Raw genomic sequence first — 25,448 nt, 5'->3', positions numbered from 1 at the left:
TTAATGAAGCGTTTATTTGTAAGAACAGATACAAATGTAAAAAATTCATGTTTTTATTGTGTAAGCTAGTTGTATTTTTTGAGTTATTATTACTTAATCAAAATAACCCAACTTAAGTTTGATTGATGTTACTTGAAATGCACAATAAAAAATCCTGATTTCTGAAGATTCTTATGAAGATTCTTAAAAACGAATCCATCCATCCCCATCCATCTCCCGGTGAGCTTCTCACCCTATCTCTAAGGGATCGCCCGGCCACCCTGCGGAGAAAGCTAATTTCGGCCGCCTGTATTCGGGATCTTGTCCTTTCGGTCATGACCCACAGCTCATGACCATAGGTGAGTGTGGGAACGTAGATTGACCAGTAAATCGAGAGCTTCGCCTTGCGGCTCAGCTCCTTCTTCACCACGACAGACCGGTACAGCGAATGCATTACTGCAGAAGCTGCACCGATCCGTCTATCAATCTCCCCTTCCATCCTTCCCTCACTTGTGAACAAGACCCCAGATACTTGAACTCCTCCACTTGAGGCAGGAACTCTCCACCTACCTGAAGTGAGCAAGCCACCCTTTTCCGAATGAAAGAATCTGTTTTTGCAAATAAACTCTTTAACTGAAGAAACGTTTCTTCATTTGTTGACCCAGAATTAATTCATTTAAGATAATGCGTATGTCTGCCTACTCTTTTTGTTTCACCAGAACGCATCTGAGGCATGAGACAAGGGGGCGGGGCCGACTATAGAATAATAGAATCAGCATCACTCTGCCAGACTCTCACCAGCGCAAACAAATGTCACAGAATGATAATGGAAAAATTAAAAAGTGAGTATATTCTTACTTGTTTTGCATTTAAATGTCATTGTTGTTACTCACAATATGCAATTAAATAAACAATAAATCAATAAAAGCAGTTCCCTTTCGAGGGAACTCGCACTGCGTCGCCATGGCAACGCTTTGGGGAACGCCTCAGCGTGACCAGCTCTGAGCACGTGTGTCAACATCGTCCAGTAGTGGAACGCTACGTCATAGATGACGTATGGACCAGGAGGTATAAAACGACATCCGAAATAGTGAACTTCAGCTCTTTTCTTCTCAGCAACGGCTCTGTGTGTAGTGTGTGTTTGTCTAGTTAAAAGAAGCGTGAGTGTGTTCTGTAAATGAAGTGTGTTTGGTTAGCCAGTTTGCTAACATGTCAGAGAAAAGTTTCAGACATTGTGCTCCTCCTTGTTCGCGTTTTATCACGAGCAATGATACGCATGATCTCTGTGTAGTCTGTCTGGGAGCGGAGCATGCACAGTCAGCGCTCGAGGGAGCTGACTGTGAAGCCTGTGGACTTTTACCACAGCGTACGCTCCGTTCCCGTTCAGCACTATTTGATAAGCACGGCCAGGTGCGAGCTCCGCGTGGTGATGGTCCCGCTTTTGCCGAGGCAGAGCGGAATCTTCGCTCGTGGGGCTCGCAGATGGACGTCAGGGAGGCTGAAGAGACATGCTCCGGCTTCTCTTTACCCTCCGTAGCTTCCACCTCTCTCTCTGCTGAGTCGGGAGCACGCACTGCGGTTTCTCCCGCTCAGAGAGGGAGTCCGGTTCGGCAAAGTTCTGCATCTGAGGATGTAGACATAACTGGTATCGAAACAGGAGAGTTAGATTGTGTTCCACCTCTTGCTGCTTCGGTTCACGCCGATCTGGTGGAAGTCATGACAGCTGCGGTTGCCCAACTAACAATAGACTGGCCGCAAGATAAACCTAACGCTCGTCCTGAGAATAAGATGGACGAGCGATGTCTCAAGCATAACACACAACACTCACGACGCAAACTCCCTTTCTTTTCTGACCTACATCAGGAGGTGTGTAAGTCGTGGCAGCATCCATATACCGCACGAGTATTCACGCCACAGACTTGCATTTATTCTAATGTTCAGGGCTATAAAGAAAGAGGTTACGGGGCGATGCCGAGAATAGAACAGACGCTTGCGAGCTATCTGTCTCCATCCACGGCTTCGTCCCTAAAAGCCCCTACCTTGCCATCAAAGCCATGCAGGGTGACATCGACTTTGATTGGCAAGGCATATGCGGCAGCAGGGCAGTCCGGGGCTTGCTTACACTCTGTGGCACTACTTCAGGCGTATCAAGCAGATGCGCTACGTGAATTGGTCGACACGGGACTGGCGGCGGCGGATGTTTTACAACCCGTCCGTCATGCTTTGGAGGTTTCTCTCCGTGCTACTCGTGAGACTGCTCGTTCTTTAGGCCGTTCCATGGGCGCTATGGTAGCCACTGAGAGGCATTTATGGTTGAACCTCTCAGACATGAAACCATCTGACAAAGCATTTCTTCTGGATGCCCCATTGTCCCCTACGGGCCTTTTCGGCAACGCTGTAGATACCGTTGTTGAAAGGTTCGAGGAGGCTAAGAAACAGGCTGCGGCATTTAAACTTTATCTCCCCCGCCGCGGACAAACTCCCCAGGCGGCGGGGCGAGAACAGCCACAGGCGTCCACTAGCTATCGTGAGCGTCAGAAGCAGAGTGTTGCTTCCCGAGCCCCACCCCAGAAGGATGGGGGTTCAGGAAGAAAATTTCACCCGCAGCCTTACAAACCTAGGACTGACCTGAGGGCAGTCATCCAGGCGAGGAAAGGGGAAAAGAAGTAAAAGTCCTGACAGCCCATTTCCCCCCGAGGAGCGTGCGCTCGCACCTCATTATACGGTGCCTGTTCCTCCTCGGTGTCCCCAGAGGGTTCAGCCGGCTCTGCCAATCGAGGTTTGCTGAGCCGTTGCGGTTCCCGTAATAATATCACCAGAGGCTGGCCCCAAGAGGCTAGTCCCCTTAGTTGACCATTTGGCAGCCTGGAAAAGTCTACCAAATGTGTCACAATGGGTCCTGCGCACGGTAGAGCAGGGTTACCGGATCCAATTTCAAATCCGCCCACCCCGCTTCAACAGGGTTTTGTACACCGAGGTGTGCCTTGAGTAGACTCTGGTGATGGAACAAGAAGTTCTAGCAAAATCGCATCTGTCGGTTCAACATCGAGATGTTGTTCTCGCACATATGGAGGAGCTAGGGCTGAGGCTGAATACCAAGAAAAGTGTGCTTTCTCCAGTACAGAGAACCATTTTTTAGGAGTAATATGGGATTCCATCACAATGCAGGCGCGGCTCACGCCTGCTCGTATTGTTGCAATCCTGTCAGCCGTTTGCAGAATAAAGCTAGGCCAATCACTGACGATAAAGCTTTTTCAGAGGCTGTTGGGACTCATGGCAGCTGCGTCCAACATCATTCCTGTCGGCCTGCTGTATATGAGACCTCTACAGTGTTGGCTCAAAACCAAAGGGTTTTCCCCGAGGGGCAACCAGTTGCGCATTATCAAAGTGACACGCAGATGCCTGCACACGTTGAGAATGTGGAAAGAACCTTGGTTCGTTTCCCAAGGACCAGTGTTGGGAAGCAGTTGTCGGCGCGTTGCACTGACAACCGATGCTTCACTCACAGGTTTGGGAGCTGTTGTGGAAGGCCAATGGGGCCAAAACCGATAGGAGAGCCAATTTCGATCTTGGCACATAAATTGCCTAGAGATGATGGCAGTGTCTCTGGCGTTGACACACTTTCTCCCACAACTCAGAGACCAACATGCGCTTGTCAGGACAGACAACACAGCTGTGGTCTCATACATAAATCACCAGGGGGGTCTGCGGTCACGGCAACTATACAAGTTGGCACCTCAGATCCTCCTTTGGTCTCAGGGGGAGCTGCTCTCCTTGAGGGCAGTCTATATCCCCTGTCACCTGAACCGAGGAGCAGACATCCTGTCGAGGCAGGGGCTGAGGCCGGGGGAATGGAGACTCCACCCAAGGTGGTGGAGCAGATTTGGATGAGGTTTTGCTGGGCAGAGGTAAATCTGTTCGCGACTCAGGTAAGTATGGCACAGGTGTGGCCGAGGTTTCACCTGTACGCCTTTCCCCCGATCGCTCTACTCCCGGGAGTTCTGGAAAGGGTGCGCAGAGACGGAGTTCACCTACTGTTGGTAGCCCCGTTCTGACCGGCCTGAGTGTGGTTCTCAGACATCTTAGACCTGTTGGAGAACTCTCCATGGGAGATTCCTTTGAGGAGGTACCTCCTTTCTCAAGCGGAGGGTCTGATACATTACCCACGCCCGGAGTTATGGAAACTATGGGTTTGGCCTCTGAGAGGGCTAGCCTTCTAGACACTGGTCTCTCAGCTGAGGCTGTGGAGACCATACTTAATTCCAGAGCTCCTTCTACAAGGAAGCTTTATGCCTTGAAGTGGGCAGTCGTCACTTCTTGGTGTTCAGCTCACCGTTTGGACCCTGTAACTGCCCAGTTTCTACAGTGCTTGAGTTCTTACAAGATCCCTTTGCTGCGGACTTATCCCCATCTACTTTATAGGTGTATATGGCATCCATTTCTGCCTTTCATGTTCGGCTAGGGGGCATACCTGTGGTAGAGACCCCTTGGTTCTACAGTTTCTTCATGGTGCTCGCAGGTTGAGGCCTGTGAGCTACACTAGGGTACCTACCTGGGAAGAGAACGGTAGAGAAAGAAATATCAATCACAGCTCTGCTAAATTAAAAGCAAATTTTAAAAGAGCTATGTTTGAACAAGTTAGACAGGGAATTACACAAAGACTAAGCGCTTGTCCGGGAATTTTCATCCATTCAGTCGCTCTTAAGTTTCTTACTCTTAAGACAGTCTTCCTGATGGCTATTACTTCTCTCAAGAGAGTGGGAGATCTTCAGGCCCTGTCGGTTTCCCCTACGTGCCTTGAATTTGCTCCTGGTTTGGTTAAGGCGTTCCTTTTCCCCCGGGCAGGATACGTGCCTAAGGTTATGGATGATGTACCGAGACCCATTACCTTGCAAGCATTCTGTCCTCCACCTTTCAGGAGCAAGGACCAGGAAAGGTTAAATTTGTCGTGTCCAGTGCGAGCACTGGACTCGTATGTACACAGAACTGCGGCTTGGAGGAAAGCGCAGCAGCTCTTCGTATGTTTTGGTTCACCGAAGAAAGGTCTGTCGGCAACCAAGCAAACCATCAGCAGATGGATAGTTGAGACTATCTCTCTGGCCTATGAGGCCTCTGGCAGACCATCGCCTTTGGATGTCAGAGCTCATTCTACTAGGGGTATGGCGGCCTCCGTAGCCTTAAGGTCGGGGGCGTCTATGCGGGACGTGTGTGATGCGGCAGGCTGGTCCTCTCCGCTCACATTCGTGAGATTCTATAGTTTGGACATGAATCTCACCCCGGGAGCCCAGGTGCTTGTGTCTTCCACGTGACATTTTTGTACACACAGACAGGCATTTGGGCGTATGGCGGTTTGGGTATTTCGTTCCCCAAAGCGTTGCCATGGCGACGCAGTGCGAGTTCCCTCGAAAGGGAACGTCTCGGGTTACGTCTGTAACCCTTGTTCCCTGAGAAGGGAACGAGACACTGCGTCACCTTGCCATACTCCCTACATCCCTGTAAGCCTTTTGCTTCGAAGTTTTTCGAGCTGAAGTTCACTATTTCGGATGTCGTTTTATACCTCCTGGTCCATACGTCATCTATGACGTAGCGTTCCACTACTGGACGATGTTGACACACGTGCTCAGAGCTGGTCACGCTGAGGCGTTCCCCAAAGCGTTGCCATGGCGACGCAGTGTCTCGTTCCCTTCTCAGGGAACAAGGGTTACAGACGTAACCCGAGACGTTTTTCATAATAGGCTCACTAAACCGATTCATCAATGGACCCTTCATATCTGATTTAAAACAGTGTGGGTCGTGTGGTAATGTTCCATGTTTAAGATCTTGACATTCTGTAATCTCGTCTGAATCACTCAGTCAGAGCTGTCTCTCATCATTTCTTTATGATAATCTTATATTGTTAAACCATATGAAAGCAAGGTATTCTGCCCAAAGATTTACAGTCCAACACTAGAACTATTTGTCACATTATCTAGTAATGAATCCAGACCTACAGATTGATAACATGATCTTAATTCTCAGCTTTCTTATAAAATAAGTGTCGAAAAATACAGAACGACCTCTAATTCTTTTTCAAACGGCTGCTTGGTGGCTTGTTTCTACTTAAAGGCTGAGGGAGATCTCATGAGCTCATAGAGAACTGATGAATTGATGAATCAACTTTTATATCAAAGTGGAATTAGCTTTCTTGATTGCTGCCAGCAGTTTTAAATTCACACCTCTGGCCGATCTTTAAGAATACATCAGTATTGTTCTGCAATAGTGATAGCCTCTATAGTTTTTACACATTAAAATCATACATTGTACATTCATACACATAGGCATTCAAGAAATTGAAAAAAGTATTGATTAAACCAAAGTGTTAAAGTGATTGAAGATGTATGATATGATAAAGCGGACGTGCTGTAACCCATACCTGTTTTTAAATATTGTAAATGACTCATTTAAATTAAGGCCTAAGTGTAAATAAATAAATCCCTTTCATGTGTAAACATGGCAACACACACCCTGGATTAAACCTGCATTACAATGATTTTTCTTCTTTCAAGATTTCTGTTTTAAGCTATCTCAAGATATTCTAATTCAATGAGCATCAGCACCATAATTCTCTGCTCTTAAGTCTGAATCACTGAATCGATTCATTTGGACAGTTTGTTAAATGACCCGTTTAAAACACGATTCGCCCAGTCTTTTAGCTGCTGTGTCATCAAATGACAAATTGATATTTTGTCACCTTCTTTTTTAGTAAATCTTTTAGTTTATTTGCCTATAGTTTGTGTCAACTGATTAAAACAGTGTAAATACCATGTTATTGTGTTAATAAGAGCAGCCTACTGTACAGACAACACACGTGACATCTGTATTAACTAATGCTATTTTTAATACTTTAATACTTTGATACTGGTTCCACCTCACTGTGTGTTTTACTCTGCTTTCGGTCGAGTGCTTCACAAAGACAAATCATTGCAAAGAATCAAATGAATGACTCGTGAATCACACACGCACTATGGTTACCATAGCAGCGGCCAAACACCACACACTCACTCTGACAAGTTAGGCTAAACCACAGCACGACTCGTTTACTTCATCCCTAAATAAAGCTTTCGCAATTAAATTTCTTGAAAAATACGCTTAAACAGAGACATAAGGTGTAGTGTTATGGTGGCGCGACAGCTTTATCATGTCAGAGCACAAAAGTGAATATAACAGTCCTGAACCCGAGCGACGTGCGGTGCGGGTCCCGACACAAGATGTCAATCAAACTGAGAACGAAGATCAAGAAGATGTCGACGAAGATCAAGATATTACATTCAACGTCTATACATCAACAGACATGATTTTACAAGAAGAAAACATCGCGGATGCGAATCGATACGAAATAAATCCTCATGGAAGTAAAACCAAGATCATTTCATCCAGTGAGGTCGGAAACTCAACAGCAACAGGTGAAACACAAGTAGCATTAACAACAGTTGGGCTTGTTGCTATGGTCAGATATGTTAAAACAGTAATATCAAGGTCACGTTTAATATTTCAATATATTCTCATGTAATAGGCTATAGGGAATGGGAAGCTGACGTCACGGCCTATGTCGCCGGGGCGCCGCCATCTTGGGAGGATAATACTCCACTGCTATTATTGTTTTGATATGTAGCGTTACTAGCTTTGTTTGATAAATGGAGGAATCGATTGTGAAAGAACCAGGGACTATGTGTAATGCAGTTTTTAAAACAGCAAGACCGACCTACCATAGTTTTATTTCCTTATCAAACAAGAAAAACAAAATACTGCATTAAACGCACCAGCAGGCATCCTTCCAAGATGGCGCAACATTCAAGGCTTGACGTTGATCTATAGTAGGTTTCAGGTGCAACAACATAAACAAACGTTATGTAGCTCAAACTTAACTTCCGGTTGAGCACCGCAAAGAATCAAATACCCGTTGAGTAGTTTTAATTTAATACAAATCATATACAATAAAACATTCATATGAATTAATATTAATAAAATAACTTAAATTAATTATATAATATACCAACACCCAAAGTTAAATTCGGGCCAGGCCGCCTATCCCTTAATTCATTGATTCATATTTATGCAACATCTGTGTTTCTTTTTCTTACAGTGAAGATCTTGCTTATGCCAGATAGGCACATGATAACAGTTGCCTTTACTATTGGCCTTACAATCCTGGATCTGAAAAAACACTTTGCCTTTGAGCTCAGAGTGCCATCAGATATCATACAGATCACTTTAGATGGTAAGAGATTTGCATTTCTTCCTTCGGCTTTGATAAGACAAAATGATGGTTAAAGTATCCCTCATAGGAGAGATGAGAGGGAAAAAAATTGGACATTCTGTGGAACACAAAAGATAATATTTGGAGAAATGTTTGCTTTGTTCGGTTTAGAAAAGTGTGTCGATGATGACCAGACGCTGATGGACATTGGTGTACAGCCACATGGGATGGTCCAGTTTGAGTTGAGCTCATCGGATCCAGAGAATTACCCCATTAGACAAGTCAAACCACAGCAAGAGTACAACATGCCGGATGTCATCACTGTTAGAGTGCAAACAGGTACCATCAAAACTACAGATGCGTATGAACAGACAAAATATAAGACAAGTTTGACAAATGTGTTTCTATAAGATGCAGACACATATCAGGATGTGGTGGTGGAGATCGAGAGGGCCACTCGAGGAAAGGGATTTCTTGGTGGATACCGTCATAAAGTCACAAAGGCCGAGTATCATCATGCTGCTGTGCAAACTATAGCTAAGAAAAGGCCTGACAGAGGAATTGAGATGTTCAGTAGGGACACACAGGTGCATACACCTACCTTTATAAATAGGAAAAAAAGACAATTTCCCACTTTTTGAGACAACATGTGTCTTCTCGACTTATAAACAGACCGTCATGTTGAGAAACCAGGTTCAGCAGTGTTCCAAAAATGCCTCGACTCAGATGACCAGCATCGGCTGCTATGTGTCCAACATAGAGGACAAATTTATAACACCTTCAGGGATTTACATGACTGCAGATGAGTATCACACCAAGAGACTGAAAGCTGTACGTGTCTCCAGTTTGGAAGAGAATGTTTCTGATGGCTACTGCATGTGCTTTCTAATGTAGGAGAAATGACTGTGAATGTTTTTTTCAGGTCATTACACTACAGACGCATCTCAGACGCTGGCTGGCCAAGCGTTTCACGGACAGCCTGAGACAGGAGAGAGAGCTGCATCTGGCATGGTTGGAAAATGAAAATAGACGGAAGAAAGAAAGGAAAGAACAGGGGATCAGAGATAAGTATCGCCGCTGGATGAACCCAGAGAGAAAAGCAGACTTTGAACTGCTTTATAATGCTTTAAAAAGTGAGCAAGAGTGTTTGAGTTGATCTTTTTAAGGACATGTTTTTTCACCCAAAAATGAAAATCGTTTATTCACCCATGTGTCATTCCAAACTTGTATGAGTTTCTTTTTTCTGCAAAACACAAAAGAAAATACAGAATTTGCTGGAAACCAAACAACATTTACCCCTTAATTTTAATGTGGACACAAAATATCTTCCAAAGAATAAAGTCGTACAGCTTTTGAATGGTGTGAGGGTGAATACATTACAGTGTTGGGTGTAACTAGTTACTATATAATTAGTTACTGTAATTTAATTACTTTTCCCTTTAAAAAGTAAAGTAAGGGATTACTTTGGATTTCTGTAATTTAATTACAGTTACATCTGATGTAGTTCAACGAAATACTTTGCGAAATGTGTGTTTGCAATAGTGGAATTGACATGAAAATTCAAAGTCTAACTTTTAAAACAGTGCTTCAATTTGTAATTCTAACATTTGTGATAATATTACTTTATGTAGTTTTAAATTATTTATTTAAATGAATTAAAAGAGCCGTGTCATGCCTATCCTTGAATCATGGTTGATATAGGATATAGAAAGTAATGAGTACAGTACTTAAATACTTTTTGGAGAGAGTCATTTGTGCAGTAATGTAATTACACTATTGAAAATGTAATTAGTAACTAGTAATTCATTACTTTTTCAGAGTAACTTGCCCAACACTGATAAATTATGGCAGAATTTCAATTTTTGGATGAACTATCCATTATCCATTATGAACTACCCAAGTTAATAGTGTTTGTATTGAGATGGACATAGAGGATGTCAGGTCAAGTCAGGTTGTGATTCTCTGTCTTTCTCGGGTTGTGTCAGAATGGAGGCAAGAGGAGGAGGAGCGCATCGACGCCACCTTTTCTGGTGCTGAGAAAAAGGCAGCCCTGTGCGCTCTGCTGGAGCAAGAGACCCAGTTTATCTCATCTATAGAACGCCATAAAACAGCTGCATTCGAGAGGAACCTTGATAAAGCTGTTCTTGCCTACCTCGACAAGGTGACTATCTTTGCATATCTACTGTGAGTCCTTACAAGTTACTTTAAATCAAAACCTGACTGAAAACGTTCCATGTATGACCTTCTTCTGCAGAACACAAATGCAGATATTTGACATTCTTCAAAATATCTTATTTTGTGGCAGGAGTCAGTAAAAGACTACACAGTTTTCATTTTTGAGTGAACTATCCCTTTAAGATGTGTGTTTCAGAGAAGATGCCCCTGCAGTAAAACGCATTGAAGTCACTTTCGAAGAGACAGATAACATGCTGATAACAAACTAGATCAAAAGTAAACTCTGTAGCCTTCAAGCCTTTATTATTCCATTCGAGTTCCATTGGGGTTCTTTACAATGTGTTCATAAATGTCATCCTCTCAGCAGCCAATGATGTACTTCCTTTAGTGTGCAGAGCCAAAAAAGTGGCGTGCGTTTGACGGGAAGGTGACACAGATGGAAACGCAGTTCACTATCAGAGGTTCTGAGCTGCGAGATTTGTACAACAGCATCACCCAGGATGAAGTCACAAAGGATGAACGTCTGGATGTGCTGCTTACCATCAAACACACTGTGAAGGTTAGTTCTAGTTCTAGTTCTTGTAGCCTGTAACTGTATACAATTAGGCGTGTCACAATATACCAAAATTATCAATTACAGTGATATAAATAACTGAGACAATTTTTTAACTAGATGCCATATTAATATAAATAATTCAACACTTAATAAAAAATAGACCGGTTGCAAACTCTCTCTCTCTCTCTCTCTCTCTCCACCTCCCTACACTCCCTACACATATTTCGAATGTGGTTTATAAAAAATACAAAAAGAGAAAAAATATAGAAAACACAAAAATACATTAGTATATATATATATATTAAATTGACTGAAGGCGTTATTTATTAATTGAAAAAACATTTAGATTTAAAAAATATATATGAAAGATGACAGCTTAATGAGGGTAATTTTATTTAATGTAAATGCTAGCGACATGCACATCTGCTTGATTCATTTTTATTTTTGTGTGTGCTTTCAAATAGGATCATAAATGTAAGCTGACACAGGATATAGTGGATTTGATTGACAGGGAGGTGGATTTGCTGATGAGGGGGATGAAGAAGAAAAACATGGATGGGTTGAGAAAGAGAATATCTACTCTGTTCCTTCAGTACATCAAAACCCCCGAGTTCAACCCTCAGGTGTCCAAACTACTGCAGGTATGCGGCGAATCTGTTATATACCGTAACATTGAGCTATAAAGTCTATATTTTCTGGCCACAAAGTAAGAAAAAGCACAAATGAGATCTCTTTAAATTTGTTTCTTCTAGACAGCAAAGCGATTGGGTCTCATTCACTAATTCACACAAATTTGTGCGTACGCATGCTTAGTGAATGAACCCATTGAATGTAAATGGAGAGGTTTGATTTGTCTAAAAAGATGTCCCTAATCTCACATGTGTCTCATTTCAGCAAACTCACACAGATGTATTTGACTTCGATATGAAGGAAAAATAAATTGTAAATCAGATGTATTTAGTTTAAAATCTCATTAACGACCAAATCATTTATTCCGTCTTTTTTGTCTTTTCAGTATCCCGCTGACTTTAGGAAGAACATGTATTTGTGTAGTGGTTGTAATGAGTACAAGTCATCCAGCGACTTTGCCTTGAAAACTAACACATCAGCGGTTGGGCTCTGTCGCCGCTGTACACAGTTAGACAACGAAGGCCGCCGTAGAGAAGACTTCTGCCTCTACAAGAACATTCTCAAACATCTGCGTGAAACTGAGGCCAAGTGCAGCCCTGAATCCCAAATCACATACTTACTACAGGTACAGTGGGCAATTCCAGAAATGTGAACCACATCTAGGAAAAAACAGGTTTCAAATACTGGTTTCAACTACTGGTTTCTAAAAGGGACTGAAAAACTTCTGTAGAAATATTTATACTCACTTTTCAATTGATAAACTTATTGAATTTATAAGAGCCGCTCTTTAGTTTCATGTTCAGATTATTCTGTTTGCCTTAAACACTATATATTTTAACAAAACTGTTGTATTACCATGAATGAGGGAAAGTGCCACCCTCAGTATGTCCTCTCTAGCTTGGGAAGTCCCACCAACTTATGAAGTTGCCAGCTTCATAAAGGACCTTTGATTTGCTTTGATGAACATCTGTTGTATCTTTATTAGGAGCAGGACCTGCGGTACCTGTTGGATGAGCTGTGGGGGGCTAAGTCTGCTTTGAGTGGGTGTAAAGACCTGCACGACCTGCTGCTTGTGCGGTGGGAGAAGAACTCGGCCTGGAGCCCGTGGAACTGCATCCTTCTAACAAAAGACGAGGCAGCCACACACCTCAAAGTGGAGAACATCAGGAAGGTAATGAAGCCACAACAGTTTCTGCTCTTCAATGCATTCCTTTTACAGAGTGAAATGATTAAACATGGAAAAGCATACTTTAGATGGTCATATCTGTATCGATTTGAAGCAACATGCAAATATTTCTATCTGTAATAACACACTTAATTATACCATTTTATTAGCAGCAACCAGCAGGTGGCAGCGTGTTCGAGCGTTATGCGTAATAAGGTTTTATTATTGAATCTTGACAAAACCCGGTTAACAGATGTTTAGATTTGATCATCTTTTATAGTGTGTGACTCAACTCTTATGATGATGGCGTTGCAATGTCAAGCAGAAACAAAACAACTGTTTCTGCCACCAGCTAAAGAAAATCTCATGTGGCACCATTGTTTTTTCCCCGCAGGCATACGACGTGGTGGTTATCCGTGATGTCAAGCAGAAACACGCGCTGGCGAGGAAGTACTTCTCACAGATACCTGCGGTGGCCAAATGGCAGCACGACGCCAAGGTTCAGCCCGCCGCCCTCGGCAACCTGCTGGTCTCCAAACCCATCACCAAGGCGACCGAGCAGAATGGCTAAGAGGCTACCCACAATCCTGCAGGTGCCCAAGGACTTCTGCTGTATAACAGCAGAATGGAGTTACAAATTATATATTTGCATTGAGGTACATTGTACTGTATGTTTGCCTTTTAGAACATTTAAAATTCAATGGAAGATGTTGCTAGACAGTTTTGACTGTACTGTGCAGTTCAGCCTGGATATTAAAACAATTTCTTTCTCTCTGCTTTGGTTTCGATTCATTGGATTGTTCAATGCCAATGAACTGTTAGAAGAGGAAGCAGTTATGATATGGATTTAGATATGATCAATAAGAGCAGCTCACTGTAATCCTGTGAAAAAAAGCAGCATTAGCATTACGTCATCAGTTCAATAAAAGAAAGGAAGTATTAAAAAAACAGTACAACTAAATTATCAAGCATTATAACCAAATCAATCCTTAACTCCTCAAAGCCACACAAGTATGTATTTAAATGCAATTGGTAGCACTTCTGTTACCCAAAAAGCACAAGTTCAAGAGTTTTAATTAGGCCTTTGGAAATAATATATAGCCATGGTTATAATCAGGAGGTGAGCCATATGAGATATGCAATTAGAAGAAAAGGTCAAGAACCTCCTCCTGTGCTTCCTATTGAACAAATGAGAACAAGACCACAGGAATAATGGCGTAAAAGACTCTAGATTCATGATATAGTTTAGAGAACTTACATCTTTAATTATAATTTGTAGAATTTTATAACATTTTTTATAACACAAAATATATTATTCATAATGTAATCAAATTTTAACATTTCTTTAGATTTCCTTTAATTTTTTAGAATTTGTTACATGAGTTTAAAAAAAAAATGGGAATTACACAAAAATGAAAACATATAGAGAAATAATTGCACTGGATCCTAAATGCTGTAACAAAATAAATCATCCGACTTTAATCGGTTCTGTAATCCTTTAAATCTGTTAAACAAAACTTTTATTCTCTGGCATGAACCAGTTTAGGTGGAAAATATTGAAAAGCCTGTTGGCCTCAGAGAAACCGACATGAGGTCATTTTGAGGTTATTGTTTAATTTTCTTACAAGTCGATATGTATGAATATATCCTTTTCCACCAGCATTGTGTAATCTCTTGTAATCTTTGAATGCTAGGAAATATTTTAATCTTTGTTATGCTGATATTGTTTACACATTGTTGCTATGTGGTATCTGAAACAACCGACAGAAAAGAACATGAGGAGTGTTGATTGGGATTAATGTGTAATAGTACAGACAGAGAATACAGTGAGAGCCTTGAAAACACTCTGAGCCAAGTTATCCAATGATGTTTCAAGGAAAGACCCTTGCGAGTTTCAAATCCCTGGTAAACCTTACTGTGACAATCGTAAAGAGAGGTCATGAAGACATAATGAGTGAAGGGACTGAACATCAGCTGACCTTGACACTTTGAGACAGATTTGACATTATAGCTGTCCATAAATCAACTGCTCACTTTTTCCCATGGATTTTCTATGAAAATATTTGACATACAGTTTGCAAACTTGCATGTATTAAAGCTGGATGTTACAGAATAAACAAGATTAGAGAAAGTTAAAGGTCACTTAAAGAATCCATCATTGAGAACCATATAGTAATCGATAACTAATTGGAAATTGAAGGGGGCGTGTCTATCTAAATGTTTCATGAACACAATTTTCTTGTGTTGACATTTCATTTTGAAACCAGACGTGACAGCCATATATCAGGATTTGGTAACTTACCAGACATTGAACTTGATGTTGAGGGAGAGTGCTCTCATTATAGTAAACTTTGGCTTTGTCAAAAATTTGAAAGATTCAAGATTAGTCAATGTTTAATCAATATTTACATTAAATTATTTACATATTTACATTCATCAATATTTAAAAGTGCTAGTGTGAACTTTGTCAATGTTTGAGACTTAAACACGTGGAAGTACAAATGAAACATGAATTAAAAGCTGTTATATACACAGTTTTTTTAATAAAAAGTCAGTGACTTGAGTCAGGACATAACCTAAAATTTCATGTTTTCTTGTTTTCTTTAATTTAATGTTTTTTTACCGTATTTCAAAAATGCTCCACAAAAAGTCCTGTAAAAATTGTAAATGTCATTTTTTTTCAAGTAAAATTACATATTTTTATGTTTTATTTGTGAAAAATAAGATCTTTTTATCTTTTTCAGTAATTTAACATGGATAAAATCTGTAATTTTTTTTTACAAATTACAGTTGCTTACAGTGTATTTTTCTTTTCTTTTTTGCATATTATTTAATATTTTATTATTTTATCAATTTATATTCACTTTAAATGTTAATTTTCATTTTAATCTATTTGTCATTTTTTCTTAAATAATCCCGTCCGATCAAACTCTCATTCCTTGGAAACAATCTCCGGTAAGGATTATCACCTGCTGAGTGATTTCTGAGAGTTTATGTTAATAAAATCTCACAGGTTGTTCTTTAACAGACCCCTGTGCTGCAGATTAGAGCTCAGTAAAGGTAACGGATGGTGATGTTTCTTGTTAAAACTAAAAAATATGAATATCAGGTCACAGTGTGTCGCAATAAGCCATGTCAGCGGGTTTACGTGTGTAACTGTTTTGTTTTTATAACCTCATATGCAAATTTGTTGGTGACTTTGTTTATAAAGTGTAAATGTAAACGGATGGAGTCGAATAGGACTCATATGAGCAGTGACTGGCGGGAATCTAATCTTAAAACTTAATCTCAATGGCCATAAGGCTTTATGACAAGCCCGGAATGGACCAGTAAGAGTGGACGCGGTTGGCACAGGGCAAAGATTAATCAGCGGCAGATTATTTAAAAGCCAATCATAAGGCAAAGTCCCTTAGTTGACTCTGTTTCGGCCACAGGATGAGAAGTCTTAGATGTTCCTGGAGCTTTGTGACACCCCTGATCATCATCCTCACGCCACTGTCACTTCTACCGCTGCCTCTGGTTATCAAGACAAAGGTTAGGTGTGCGACAAACATATCTGTACTTTTTTTTTAAGTGGATCAAATATTTGAGAGATATCTTAGTGGTTTCATGTCCATACAATAGAAGATAATGGGATCCAATGTTTTTTGGCTACTTACATTCTTCAAATATCTTTTGTGTTCTGCACAAAAGACGTTTTTGCAGGTTTAAAATGACACGAGTGCGAGTAAATGATAAAATAATTTGTGTTACATTTATGCATTTGGCAGACGCTTTTATCCAAAGCGACTAACATTGAGTTATACTATACATATGTTTCAAAGTATGTGTTTTTAGGATAATTATTACTTATTATTAAACTATCTATCTAGGATCTAAATGAATGTTGGTTAAGAAAAACTGCATTAAGGTCAAGGATAGAAGCAGAGCAAGTAATATTTTGATGGACAGTTTTGCCACTTATCTTATATAATAAAAGACACTGATAATGTATATATATGGTTTTTCACTTATCTGAATGCATGATGAGATTACTTTCATGTCCACAGGAAGCAGAATGTGCTTATATTCTCATTCTCATGGCTGTGTACTGGATGACAGAGGTCCTGCCTCTGTCAATTACGGCCCTTCTGCCAGCTCTTCTTTTCCCTTTGTTTGGGATCATGAAGTCTTCTCAGGTACACACTCCTGAAAACATTACGTTCGGAAAACAATCCTATGAAAACTAGAGCCTTTAGACTACTACTGTACACTCACGTGAATAGTTTGTACAAAGGATTTAATTCAACATCTATCTCTTTAGGTCGCCTCTGTGTATTTCAAAGACTTCCATTTGTTGCTGCTTGGGGTCATCTGCCTAGCAACAGCCATTGAGAAGTGGGGTCTTCACCGCAGAATTGCTCTCAGATTGGTGACCGCGGTCGGAGTCAACCCTGGCAAGTAAGACCTACAACTAATCAACATATATTAACATTTTGAGATCTGTTTTGAGGATGAAGTGTTATCACAGATATGTTGTATCTGATGGACTTCATGTTTTACAGGTTGATGCTGGGGTTCATGGTGGGCTGTGCTTTTCTCTCAATGTGGTTGAGCAACACATCAACTGTGGCGATGGTGATGCCGATTGTGGAAGCTGTGATACAGCAGGTTTTGAGCGCAGGAGACGAGCCCAGCAAAGACCACAAGGGGGCGTTGAATGGCATCTCCAACCCTGCTCTACAGCTTGAAGGTATTTGGTGTATACCTTAGCATCTTTTATTTACAACTCTGGAAAAAAGATTTTTTTTTATTAAGTATGTATACTGTATGTGTTTAGGTAAGATTATCCTTTTTGTTACATGCGGTAAACAACATTTCGGTAAACAACATGCAATAAGATTTTTAATCATAGCTTTTATGCAGCTTTGCATTCTCTTAGTCTTTCACATGGCTATTGAGTGACTTTATATCATATATCTACAGTACAATACATAGGTTTGATTTTGTTCAAATTCAATAGACACTGGAACGGACAGGCCATAATACATGGACTGAATGTGCTTTTTCCCAGAAATACGTCATATGAATGATTGTCTTAAAGCTGTAACCTTCTAAAACTTTGTACCATTCAAACATTAAATATCTATTTTAACAGATATAGAGGCCCAGCATGACCAGCCTGAGAATATGAAAAGGTGACCATGCATACAATTTCAAAAGAACATTCATGTATAAGATTGAATCAGAACTTTTTTATACTTTCTTTACACTTGCAGCATTGAAGCAGGAGTTATAGAGTCAGTTCAGACAGCCCCTGAGGAACCTGAAACTAAAGTGAGTCAAACGCACTAGGCATAAAAACAAATACAAAATCTTTCTTTGTCTAGTATTTATATAGTATAATGCTGTTTTTCTGAATGTTTGTTATAGGCACCGGCTCTGCCGTCAAACGGAAAGTACAAGACCCGTGAAGATCACATGATCTGCAAAGGCCTGTCACTCTGCATTGCCTACTCCTCATCCATCGGTGGTCTGACAACCCTGCCAGGAACTTCAGCCAATCTCATTTTCGCTGAGTACATCCACCAGTGAGTTCACTTCTTTTCTTTGATCTGATGTGTGTCAATAAAACAATATTATTTGTAGTATTAATAAATATTGCTGTTGCACCGTTGTCATCGTCTGGTATCTGTGTATTGATATATCAGTCTAAACCTTGCTTGTTTTTATTTCCTCAGGTATTACCCAGAATGCAAAATCATCAATTTTGGGAACTGGTTTGTGCTTTGTCTTCCCATTTGCATAATTATGCTGATTTTGTCGTGGATATTCCTGCACTGGATGTTCCTAGGAACCAAGTGAGTGATCGTAATGATGTCTACTCCGTAAGCCTTTCCCTGACCCCTCTCTGTTCCTCATTTCTACTTCACCTCTTCAGCTATCATTTAAATGCATCATTTCAGATCAGACAGTCATTTACATTTTTCTCACCTCACCACTTCTCAAAGTTTTCTTCCGGTTCTCTGTCTCACTTCTGATCTCTCTTTTTTGTCTCTCCGGAATAATCTATTTGATCAAGCAGAATTCTATTGCCATTTCATTCTTCCTCTGATGAAGGATCGCTCATAGAGCATGCAGATATATATTTTTTTCATTTTGTAAAATGTTTTACTTTAAAATGACATGTTTAAGATCCAAACGATTAAAGCATATCCACATTTGTACCCATCCACAGCTTTCGTGCCAGTCTCTGCTCCAGGAAGCAGACTGATAAAGAAAGAAGGACTGCCAAGTTGCTTGAGGATCAGTACAACTCACTTGGACCTATAAGGTTGGAATTCTCCCTTTAACATCGAAACCCTGCTGATAAAACAATAGTAGCCTGTCCAAAACGCTAGGGACATTTCATGGATTTAATGGTTTTAATGGACACTGTAATGGTGGTAAGTGATGGATACTAGGAGCTGTTCTCTGGCAGATTAATCTTGGAATAAAGTTCAAAACTCATTGCAAAAAGGAGTTTTAAGTGTAATTAATTAAAAAAAATTTAGGCCTAAAAATAGGCCTATTGCTGGCTGTCTGAGCAATCCAACATGTTGACTTTTTGTTTAAAAACACGAAAATAACATTTTGGGGAAAGGTTAGCCGTCAAAATCTGCATTGTGTGTAAGAAAATTATTTAGTATTTACTTGACAAGGAAAATGACCTTGGATATTAAAGTCTTGTTTTTTAATGGAAAATTTAAGAATTAAGTAAGTTTATGTTTTAAAAAAGAAGTGTAAGTTTATGTTTTAAAAAAAGAAGTAAGAAAAAACTAAATAAGGTAAAACTAAATAAATGTTTATTTTTCTTATTTGGAAGATTTTTTGCTTGTTTTTATGTAAAATAATTTATCAATCTTATATTTTTCTTTCATAAAACAAGACTTTAAAAAAAACTGTAGAAACCCAACAGAAACCTAAAAGAAATTCTAATGGTTTTCATTAAAATACCAAAACCATTCGCTTTTTTCCATTAAAACCATCAAACAATTAATTTTTGTAGTATGTTTCGGGCATTATTCCAGTAGGATTTAACATACCAACAACAAAATCCATCACATAGCAGTAGAAACATTACAGTTTCCATTAAAACCAATACAAATTAAACCCTTAAAAATGATTATAAATTCATTAATGGTCTTTTCAGCCGGGAAGTAAATGTATCTTGATTTAAGATTTTTTGTATTTGTGCTAGAAAGCAACAATTAATGAAAAATTAGTTCTTTTTTTGTATAAAAAAACAACATGCTGACGGTTTTTTCGAACACAGCTGGCAGGAGATCATCATCTTGGTTATCTTCATTCTGATGGCAGTTTTGTGGTTTGCGAGAGAGCCGGGTTTCATGCCCGGCTGGTCATCGCTTTTCGCAGAGTGAGTACTGCACTAACTTTTATCAACTTAATTATTGTAGGTTTAAATGTACAGACATGTAGTGTTGTAGATCAGAGTAACATTGTTAAACTTCATTTATTTAAGTTTCTTGACTACTTTATAATTATTCCATGTATATGTATGTTATCTGTTCAGGTACAGAGGCTACGCTACGGATGCCACTGCAGCACTACTTCTGGGATTCATGTTCTTCATCATCCCCGGTCACAAACCAAATGCAAATCGCTATGGTACTTGTTCTTCATCTTTTCCTTTATGCAGTGTGAAAAGCTTCAAAATGATTTCTCGCGGACTGTCTGTCGAAGTCGATTTGGTGTTGACATTTTTTTTAATCCTTTGACAGAGGCCTTGATAACATGGAAGGAATTCCAGGCTTGTATGCCATGGGAGATCTGTCTGCTCGTGGGTGGGGGTTTCGCTTTGGCTGAAGGCACAAAGGTAAGAGCATAGCTTTGTAGAAATCCAACTGTATGTGTGACAGAAAGACGGTATTAATATAAGAATCAATTAATGGTCCATTCGAACAGGCTTGTATTCAATAAACCGTACTGGTCTAGTTCATTTTGGACAGCTCTGGACAGCTCAATTGCTCGCTTTACTCATAATCCCAAACATTCCTTTTAAAAGAACTGAATGAAAAGACAGATCACATCAAAGACTTTTAACACCGTGGAACCCATTAACGTTTTAGAGCGAACAACAATAGCGCTGTTCTGTCTGTGTAGACGTTTAGTTCGAGCTAATTACATGCTTCTATTATAAGAGCGACATCATTTTCAACATAACAAACGGATCCTTCCTCATGTCAGACTAGAAACAAGAGCTGTTATTTCTTCATATTCTTCTGGTTTGGGTGGACTGGGGTGGGGTGTTATCACCAAGGCTCCAGCTCTGCTTGGTTCCAGACATCCAAATGGCACGGCAAGTTCGGTCTTTAAAATCTTCAAAGGCAGGGTGACTGACTGCTGTGCCACATTTTCCACACAGTGTTTAATACAGTTGAAAGAAAAAGTATGTGAACCCTTTGGGCTTACTTGGATTTCTTCATAAATTGGTCATAAAATGTGTTCTGATCTTCATCTAAGTCACAACAATAGAGAAACACAGTCTGCTTAAACTAATGATGCACAAACATTATACGTTTTCATGTTTTTATTGAACACATCATGTAAACATTCATAGTGCAGGGTGGAAAAAGTATGTGAAACCCTAGGCTAATGACTTCTCCAAGAGCTAATTGGAGCCAGGAGTCAGCCAACCTGGGGTCCAATCAATGTGATGAGATTGGATGTGTTGATTAAAGCTGGCCTGTCCAATAAAAAACACACACCAGTTTTGAGTTTGCTGTTCTGAAGAAGCGTTGTCTGATGTGAACCATGCCTCGCACAAAAGAGCTCTCAAAAGACCTACGATCAAGAATTGTTGACTTACATAAAGCTGGAAAGGGCTACAAAAGTATATTTAAAAGCCTTGATGTCCATGTGTCCACGGTAAGACGGATTGTCTACAAATGGAGAAAGTTCAGCACTGTTGCTACACTCCCTAGGCATGGTCGTCCTGTAAAGATGACTGCAAGAGCACAGCGCAGAATGCTCAATGAGGTGAAGAAGAATCCTAGAGTGTCAGCTAAACACTTACAGAAATCTCTGGCACATGCTAACATTTTTGTTGACAAATCTACAATAAGGAAAACATTAAACAAGAATGGACTTCATGGGAGGACACCACGGAGGAAGCCACTGCTGTCCAAAAAAAAACATTGCAGCACGTTTGAAGTTTGCAAAAAAGCACCTGGATGTTCCACAGCACTACTGGCAAAACATTCTGTGGACAGATGAAATCAAAATTGAGTTGTTTGGAAAGAACACACAACGCTATGTGTGGAGAACAAAAGGCACAGCACACCAACATCAAAACCTCATCCCTACTGTGAAATATGGTGGAGGGGGCATCATGGTTTGGAGCTGCTTTGCTGCCTCAAGCCCTGGACGGATAGCTGTCATCGATGGAAAAATGAATTCCAAAGTTTATCAAGACATTTTGCAGGAAAACTTAAGACCATCTGTCCGCCAACTGAAGCTTAACAGAGGATGGACGATGCAACAGGACAACGACCCAAAGCATAGAAGTAAATCAACAACAGAATGGCTTCAGCAGAAGAAAATACGCCTTCTGCAGTGGCCCAGTCAGAGTCCTGAACTTAACCCGATTGAGATGCTGTGGCATGACCTCAAGAGAGCGATTCACACCAGACATCCCAAGAATATTGCTGAGCTGAAACACTTTTGTAAAGAGGAATGGTCCAAAATTTCTCCTGACCGTTGTGCAGGTCTGATCTGCAACTATAGGAAACGTTTGGTTGAGGTTATTGCTGCCAAAGGAGGGTCAACCAATTATTAAACCCAAAGGTTCACATACTTTTTCCACCCTGCACTATGAATGTTTACATGTTGTGTTCAATAAAAACATGAAAACGTATAATGTTTGTGCAGTATTAGTTTAAGCAGACTGTGTTTCTCTATTGTTGTGACTTGGATGAAGATCAGAACACATTTTATGACCAATTTATGAAGAAATCCAAGTAAGCCCAAAGGGTTCACATACTTTTTCTTTCAACTGTATGTGGATGCTATATCTTGACAAACAGCTAAGTTACGACTCCAGTCAAGCACACAAAGAGATGTATGTACGAAACCTGATGTTTCAATGCTAACAGAAATATCATGCTTGTGAGGGTTTCCAAATATCTTTACAGCCCTTTTCGAAGATGACCTTTTCATTATATTTTTTTCAGATTTCTGGTTTGTCGTCTTGGGTAGCTGAATTGCTGACTCCCCTGGGAAATCTCCCTCCTTTAGCCACGGTCACCATCGCCTGCCTTATTGTCACCTCTATCACGGAGGTGGCCAGCAATGCTGCCACAATCACAATCTTTTTGCCTATACTGGCCCCGCTGGTACGGCTGCTTTTCAAACGTGTCACTTAAAAGTCAAACATTACGTGCTTTTAATCTTTTTGAAGTATTCTCATTGCAAATTGTCTTTGCCAGGCGGAGGCGATTGGGGTGAACCCTCTGTACATGCTGGTTCCCACAGCTCTCTGTGTGTCTTTCTCCTTCCTGCTGCCTGTTTCCAATCCTCCTAATGCCATTGTCTTCACATATGGCCATCTCACAAGTATGGATATGGTGAGCGCTTTAACAAGTTCATTAATCGTTGAGTTTTTGATGTCAGAAGTCATACACTATGCATATAGTATATTAAATGCTTTGTGTGGTTTGCTTGTCATTTCAGGTGAAGGCAGGCCTGGGTGTCAACGTTATAGGCATTCTTACGGTCCTGTTGGCTCTTACAACATGGGGAACTCCTCTGCTTAACTTGGACACCTATCCAGAATGGGCACCGGTGGCAAACATCACTGGAGTATGACCATTGTGACAATTAGAAATATGAAAATGTTTTCAGTTTTAAAATGAAACAGAATGCCTTGTAGTCAGAGTTCTTGACTATACACAGTCTCATGGCACGCTGTTGTTTGACATCCTGATGTTGGACTTCTTGTTCACTCGGCCAAAATGATGGCCTCACACAGTCCAACAGACAGCTTCTAGAGGTTTGAGGTTGCAGGAGATGTTCTATTTGAACGTCATTGTTTATTTTTTGTATTATATACTTTTTTTAAAGAAAAGCATTTACGATAAGTTTGTGAATGTTAATATTCAAAGAGAGTTGCTATAAACTGTTTTGCACTTTTTATATGCATACTGCATATCGTCACATTGGAATTATAGAGTTCTATCAGATATTTAGGTCAAAATTCAGTTATTCACATATTCTTATGCTGTGACAAGCTATTTAGATTATGTGATGTTTTTTCCTTTATGTTGTGTACAAGACTTCTTTAGAAAGCAAAAAGGTTTGATACAACATCTTAGGCAATACAAAAACTTTGAAGCTCTATATCTTAAAGTTGCTTAGAATGAAGATACCATATAATTTCAAAGTGGCAACATAACTTACTTTGCATATGTATATTTTAATTTAGTACTTTCTGCATGTATACTGATAAGTAAACAGAATATATGTAGAATGCTGAAATTACACAGATTGAAGTTAACATACTGTAAATACAGACTTTGATGGTGACACTCCCCCTAGTGGCCAATAATAACTATTGATTTTAGGTTAGTTAGCGTTTACCTTTAGTGGCTCAATGGCTGGTTCCGGTTTTTTAAAGGAGTAGTTCACCTTCAAATAGACATTTCTGTCATAATGTACTTAACCTATTTTCATTTACAACCTGTATGACTTTCTTTCTTCCGCTTTATTCACTTGCATTGGTTACAATAGATAGAATAGCTGTGCTGTTCTGTTACCAACATTTTTCAAAATATCTTCTTTTGTGTTCTGCAGAAGAAAGAAAGTCAAACAGGTTTGAAATGGCAAAAAGGTTCAGTAAATAATGAATTTTCAATCTGAAGGTGAATTTCTCCTTTAACGAGAGCTCTCCAACTATAAAGCTCAAATAACAAAGACATACATTTTTTATTTTAAAATATACTTTTCTTCTCAGAGTTTCATTGAAACTCATCTCAGACAGGAATATATTGTAAATAGCAAAGTAACTTTAATTTTGGATATAATATGTAATGAAGGGTCCTTGTAAGAAGTTTTTCTTTGATTATAAAGTGTAATATATAAATATCATGGATAACTTAAAAATAAACTATTTTTCTCATTGACATGAAGCCACAATATGAAGATGAGTCAACGCTGTATGTACCCCAAGAGGAAATGGTTGTGACAGTGTATAGCCTACTTTACATACCCTTTTTGATGAAATAATAGAGGGTCACAATATACAGTCTATAAAAGATGTTTAATCTATTAATGTGCGTTTTTCAAAAGACGGGTGTCTACGTCCAGTGTACCCTGATGAATGATGAGAACTAATTCACTAAACCTCCCACTTTATAAAAATGCATGCTCACACCCTGAAGTCTTTCCACTTCAAGCTCACTGTTCAGTTGTGTCTGAGTCAATTGTATATTATCTGACTGTATTATATGCGCAAAGATATGATAATATATTTGATTTAATTTCCTTCTGCCAATGTAAATCTATTCTATCTGTAAGTTTCCTTCGCGCCAGGGGAGAAAAGAGTAGGAACTGCATTATAAAGCGAACTTTCTCAATATGAATACAGTTAAAAATAGCAAAATAACGTGACTATAAAAAGCAACGCTGCATCAGTTTGAACAGACTGCACCTTTAAGAAGGGAACCTCCCAC

The 25,448-nt window shown here is 39.9% G+C and overlaps 2 protein-coding genes across 3 annotated transcripts; both read left to right on the top strand.

Moving 5' to 3' along the window:
- Window positions 1-7,006: 7,006 nt before the first annotated feature.
- iqub (IQ motif and ubiquitin domain containing) lies at window positions 7,007-13,517 on the top strand. Of its 2 annotated transcripts, none has more exons than XM_056740346.1 (12): window positions 7,007-7,421; window positions 8,102-8,236; window positions 8,387-8,554; window positions 8,633-8,802; window positions 8,888-9,046; window positions 9,138-9,348; window positions 10,201-10,376; window positions 10,779-10,949; window positions 11,411-11,587; window positions 11,962-12,201; window positions 12,562-12,747; window positions 13,136-13,517. In XM_056740346.1, the coding sequence occupies exons 1-12, from the start codon at window positions 7,157-7,159 to the stop codon at window positions 13,310-13,312; spliced, it is 2,235 nt and encodes a 744-aa protein (XP_056596324.1). In that variant the 5' UTR covers window positions 7,007-7,156; the 3' UTR covers window positions 13,313-13,517. The 2 variants fall into 2 exon arrangements, with proteins under 2 accessions (XP_056596324.1, XP_056596323.1); XM_056740345.1 differs by having other exon boundaries at window positions 8,627-8,802.
- slc13a1 (solute carrier family 13 member 1) lies at window positions 13,308-25,398 on the top strand. The gene is made up of 16 exons (XM_056740347.1): window positions 13,308-13,397; window positions 16,176-16,275; window positions 16,791-16,919; window positions 17,045-17,181; window positions 17,286-17,473; window positions 17,879-17,918; window positions 18,000-18,057; window positions 18,154-18,311; window positions 18,462-18,581; window positions 18,959-19,054; window positions 20,036-20,137; window positions 20,294-20,388; window positions 20,502-20,596; window positions 22,953-23,114; window positions 23,208-23,345; window positions 23,452-25,398. Exons 2-16 carry the CDS (start codon window positions 16,177-16,179, stop codon window positions 23,584-23,586), a joined length of 1,752 nt encoding a protein of 583 aa, XP_056596325.1. The 5' UTR covers window positions 13,308-13,397; window position 16,176; the 3' UTR covers window positions 23,587-25,398.
- Window positions 25,399-25,448: the final 50 nt, after the last annotated feature.

Source organism: Triplophysa dalaica, chromosome 24, assembly GCF_015846415.1.
Source record: "Triplophysa dalaica isolate WHDGS20190420 chromosome 24, ASM1584641v1, whole genome shotgun sequence".
Lineage (NCBI taxonomy): Eukaryota > Metazoa > Chordata > Actinopteri > Cypriniformes > Nemacheilidae > Triplophysa > Triplophysa dalaica.
The sequence above is the reverse complement of the archived record's forward strand: the minus strand, read 5'-3'. Positions and strand labels throughout refer to the sequence as shown.

Coding starts and splice junctions, on each gene's coding strand:
- iqub (XM_056740345.1), top strand. CDS start 7,157: ATGTCAGAGCACAAAAGTGAATATAACAGTCCTGAACCCGAGCGACGT. Junction 10,377..10,778: donor TTCTTGCCTACCTCGACAAG/GTGACTATCTTT, acceptor TACTTCCTTTAG/TGTGCAGAGCCAAAAAAGTG. Junction 10,950..11,410: donor CCATCAAACACACTGTGAAG/GTTAGTTCTAGT, acceptor GCTTTCAAATAG/GATCATAAATGTAAGCTGAC.
- slc13a1 (XM_056740347.1), top strand. CDS start 16,177: ATGAGAAGTCTTAGATGTTCCTGGAGCTTTGTGACACCCCTGATCATC. Junction 17,182..17,285: donor GTCGGAGTCAACCCTGGCAA/GTAAGACCTACA, acceptor CATGTTTTACAG/GTTGATGCTGGGGTTCATGG. Junction 20,138..20,293: donor TGGTCATCGCTTTTCGCAGA/GTGAGTACTGCA, acceptor TTATCTGTTCAG/GTACAGAGGCTACGCTACGG.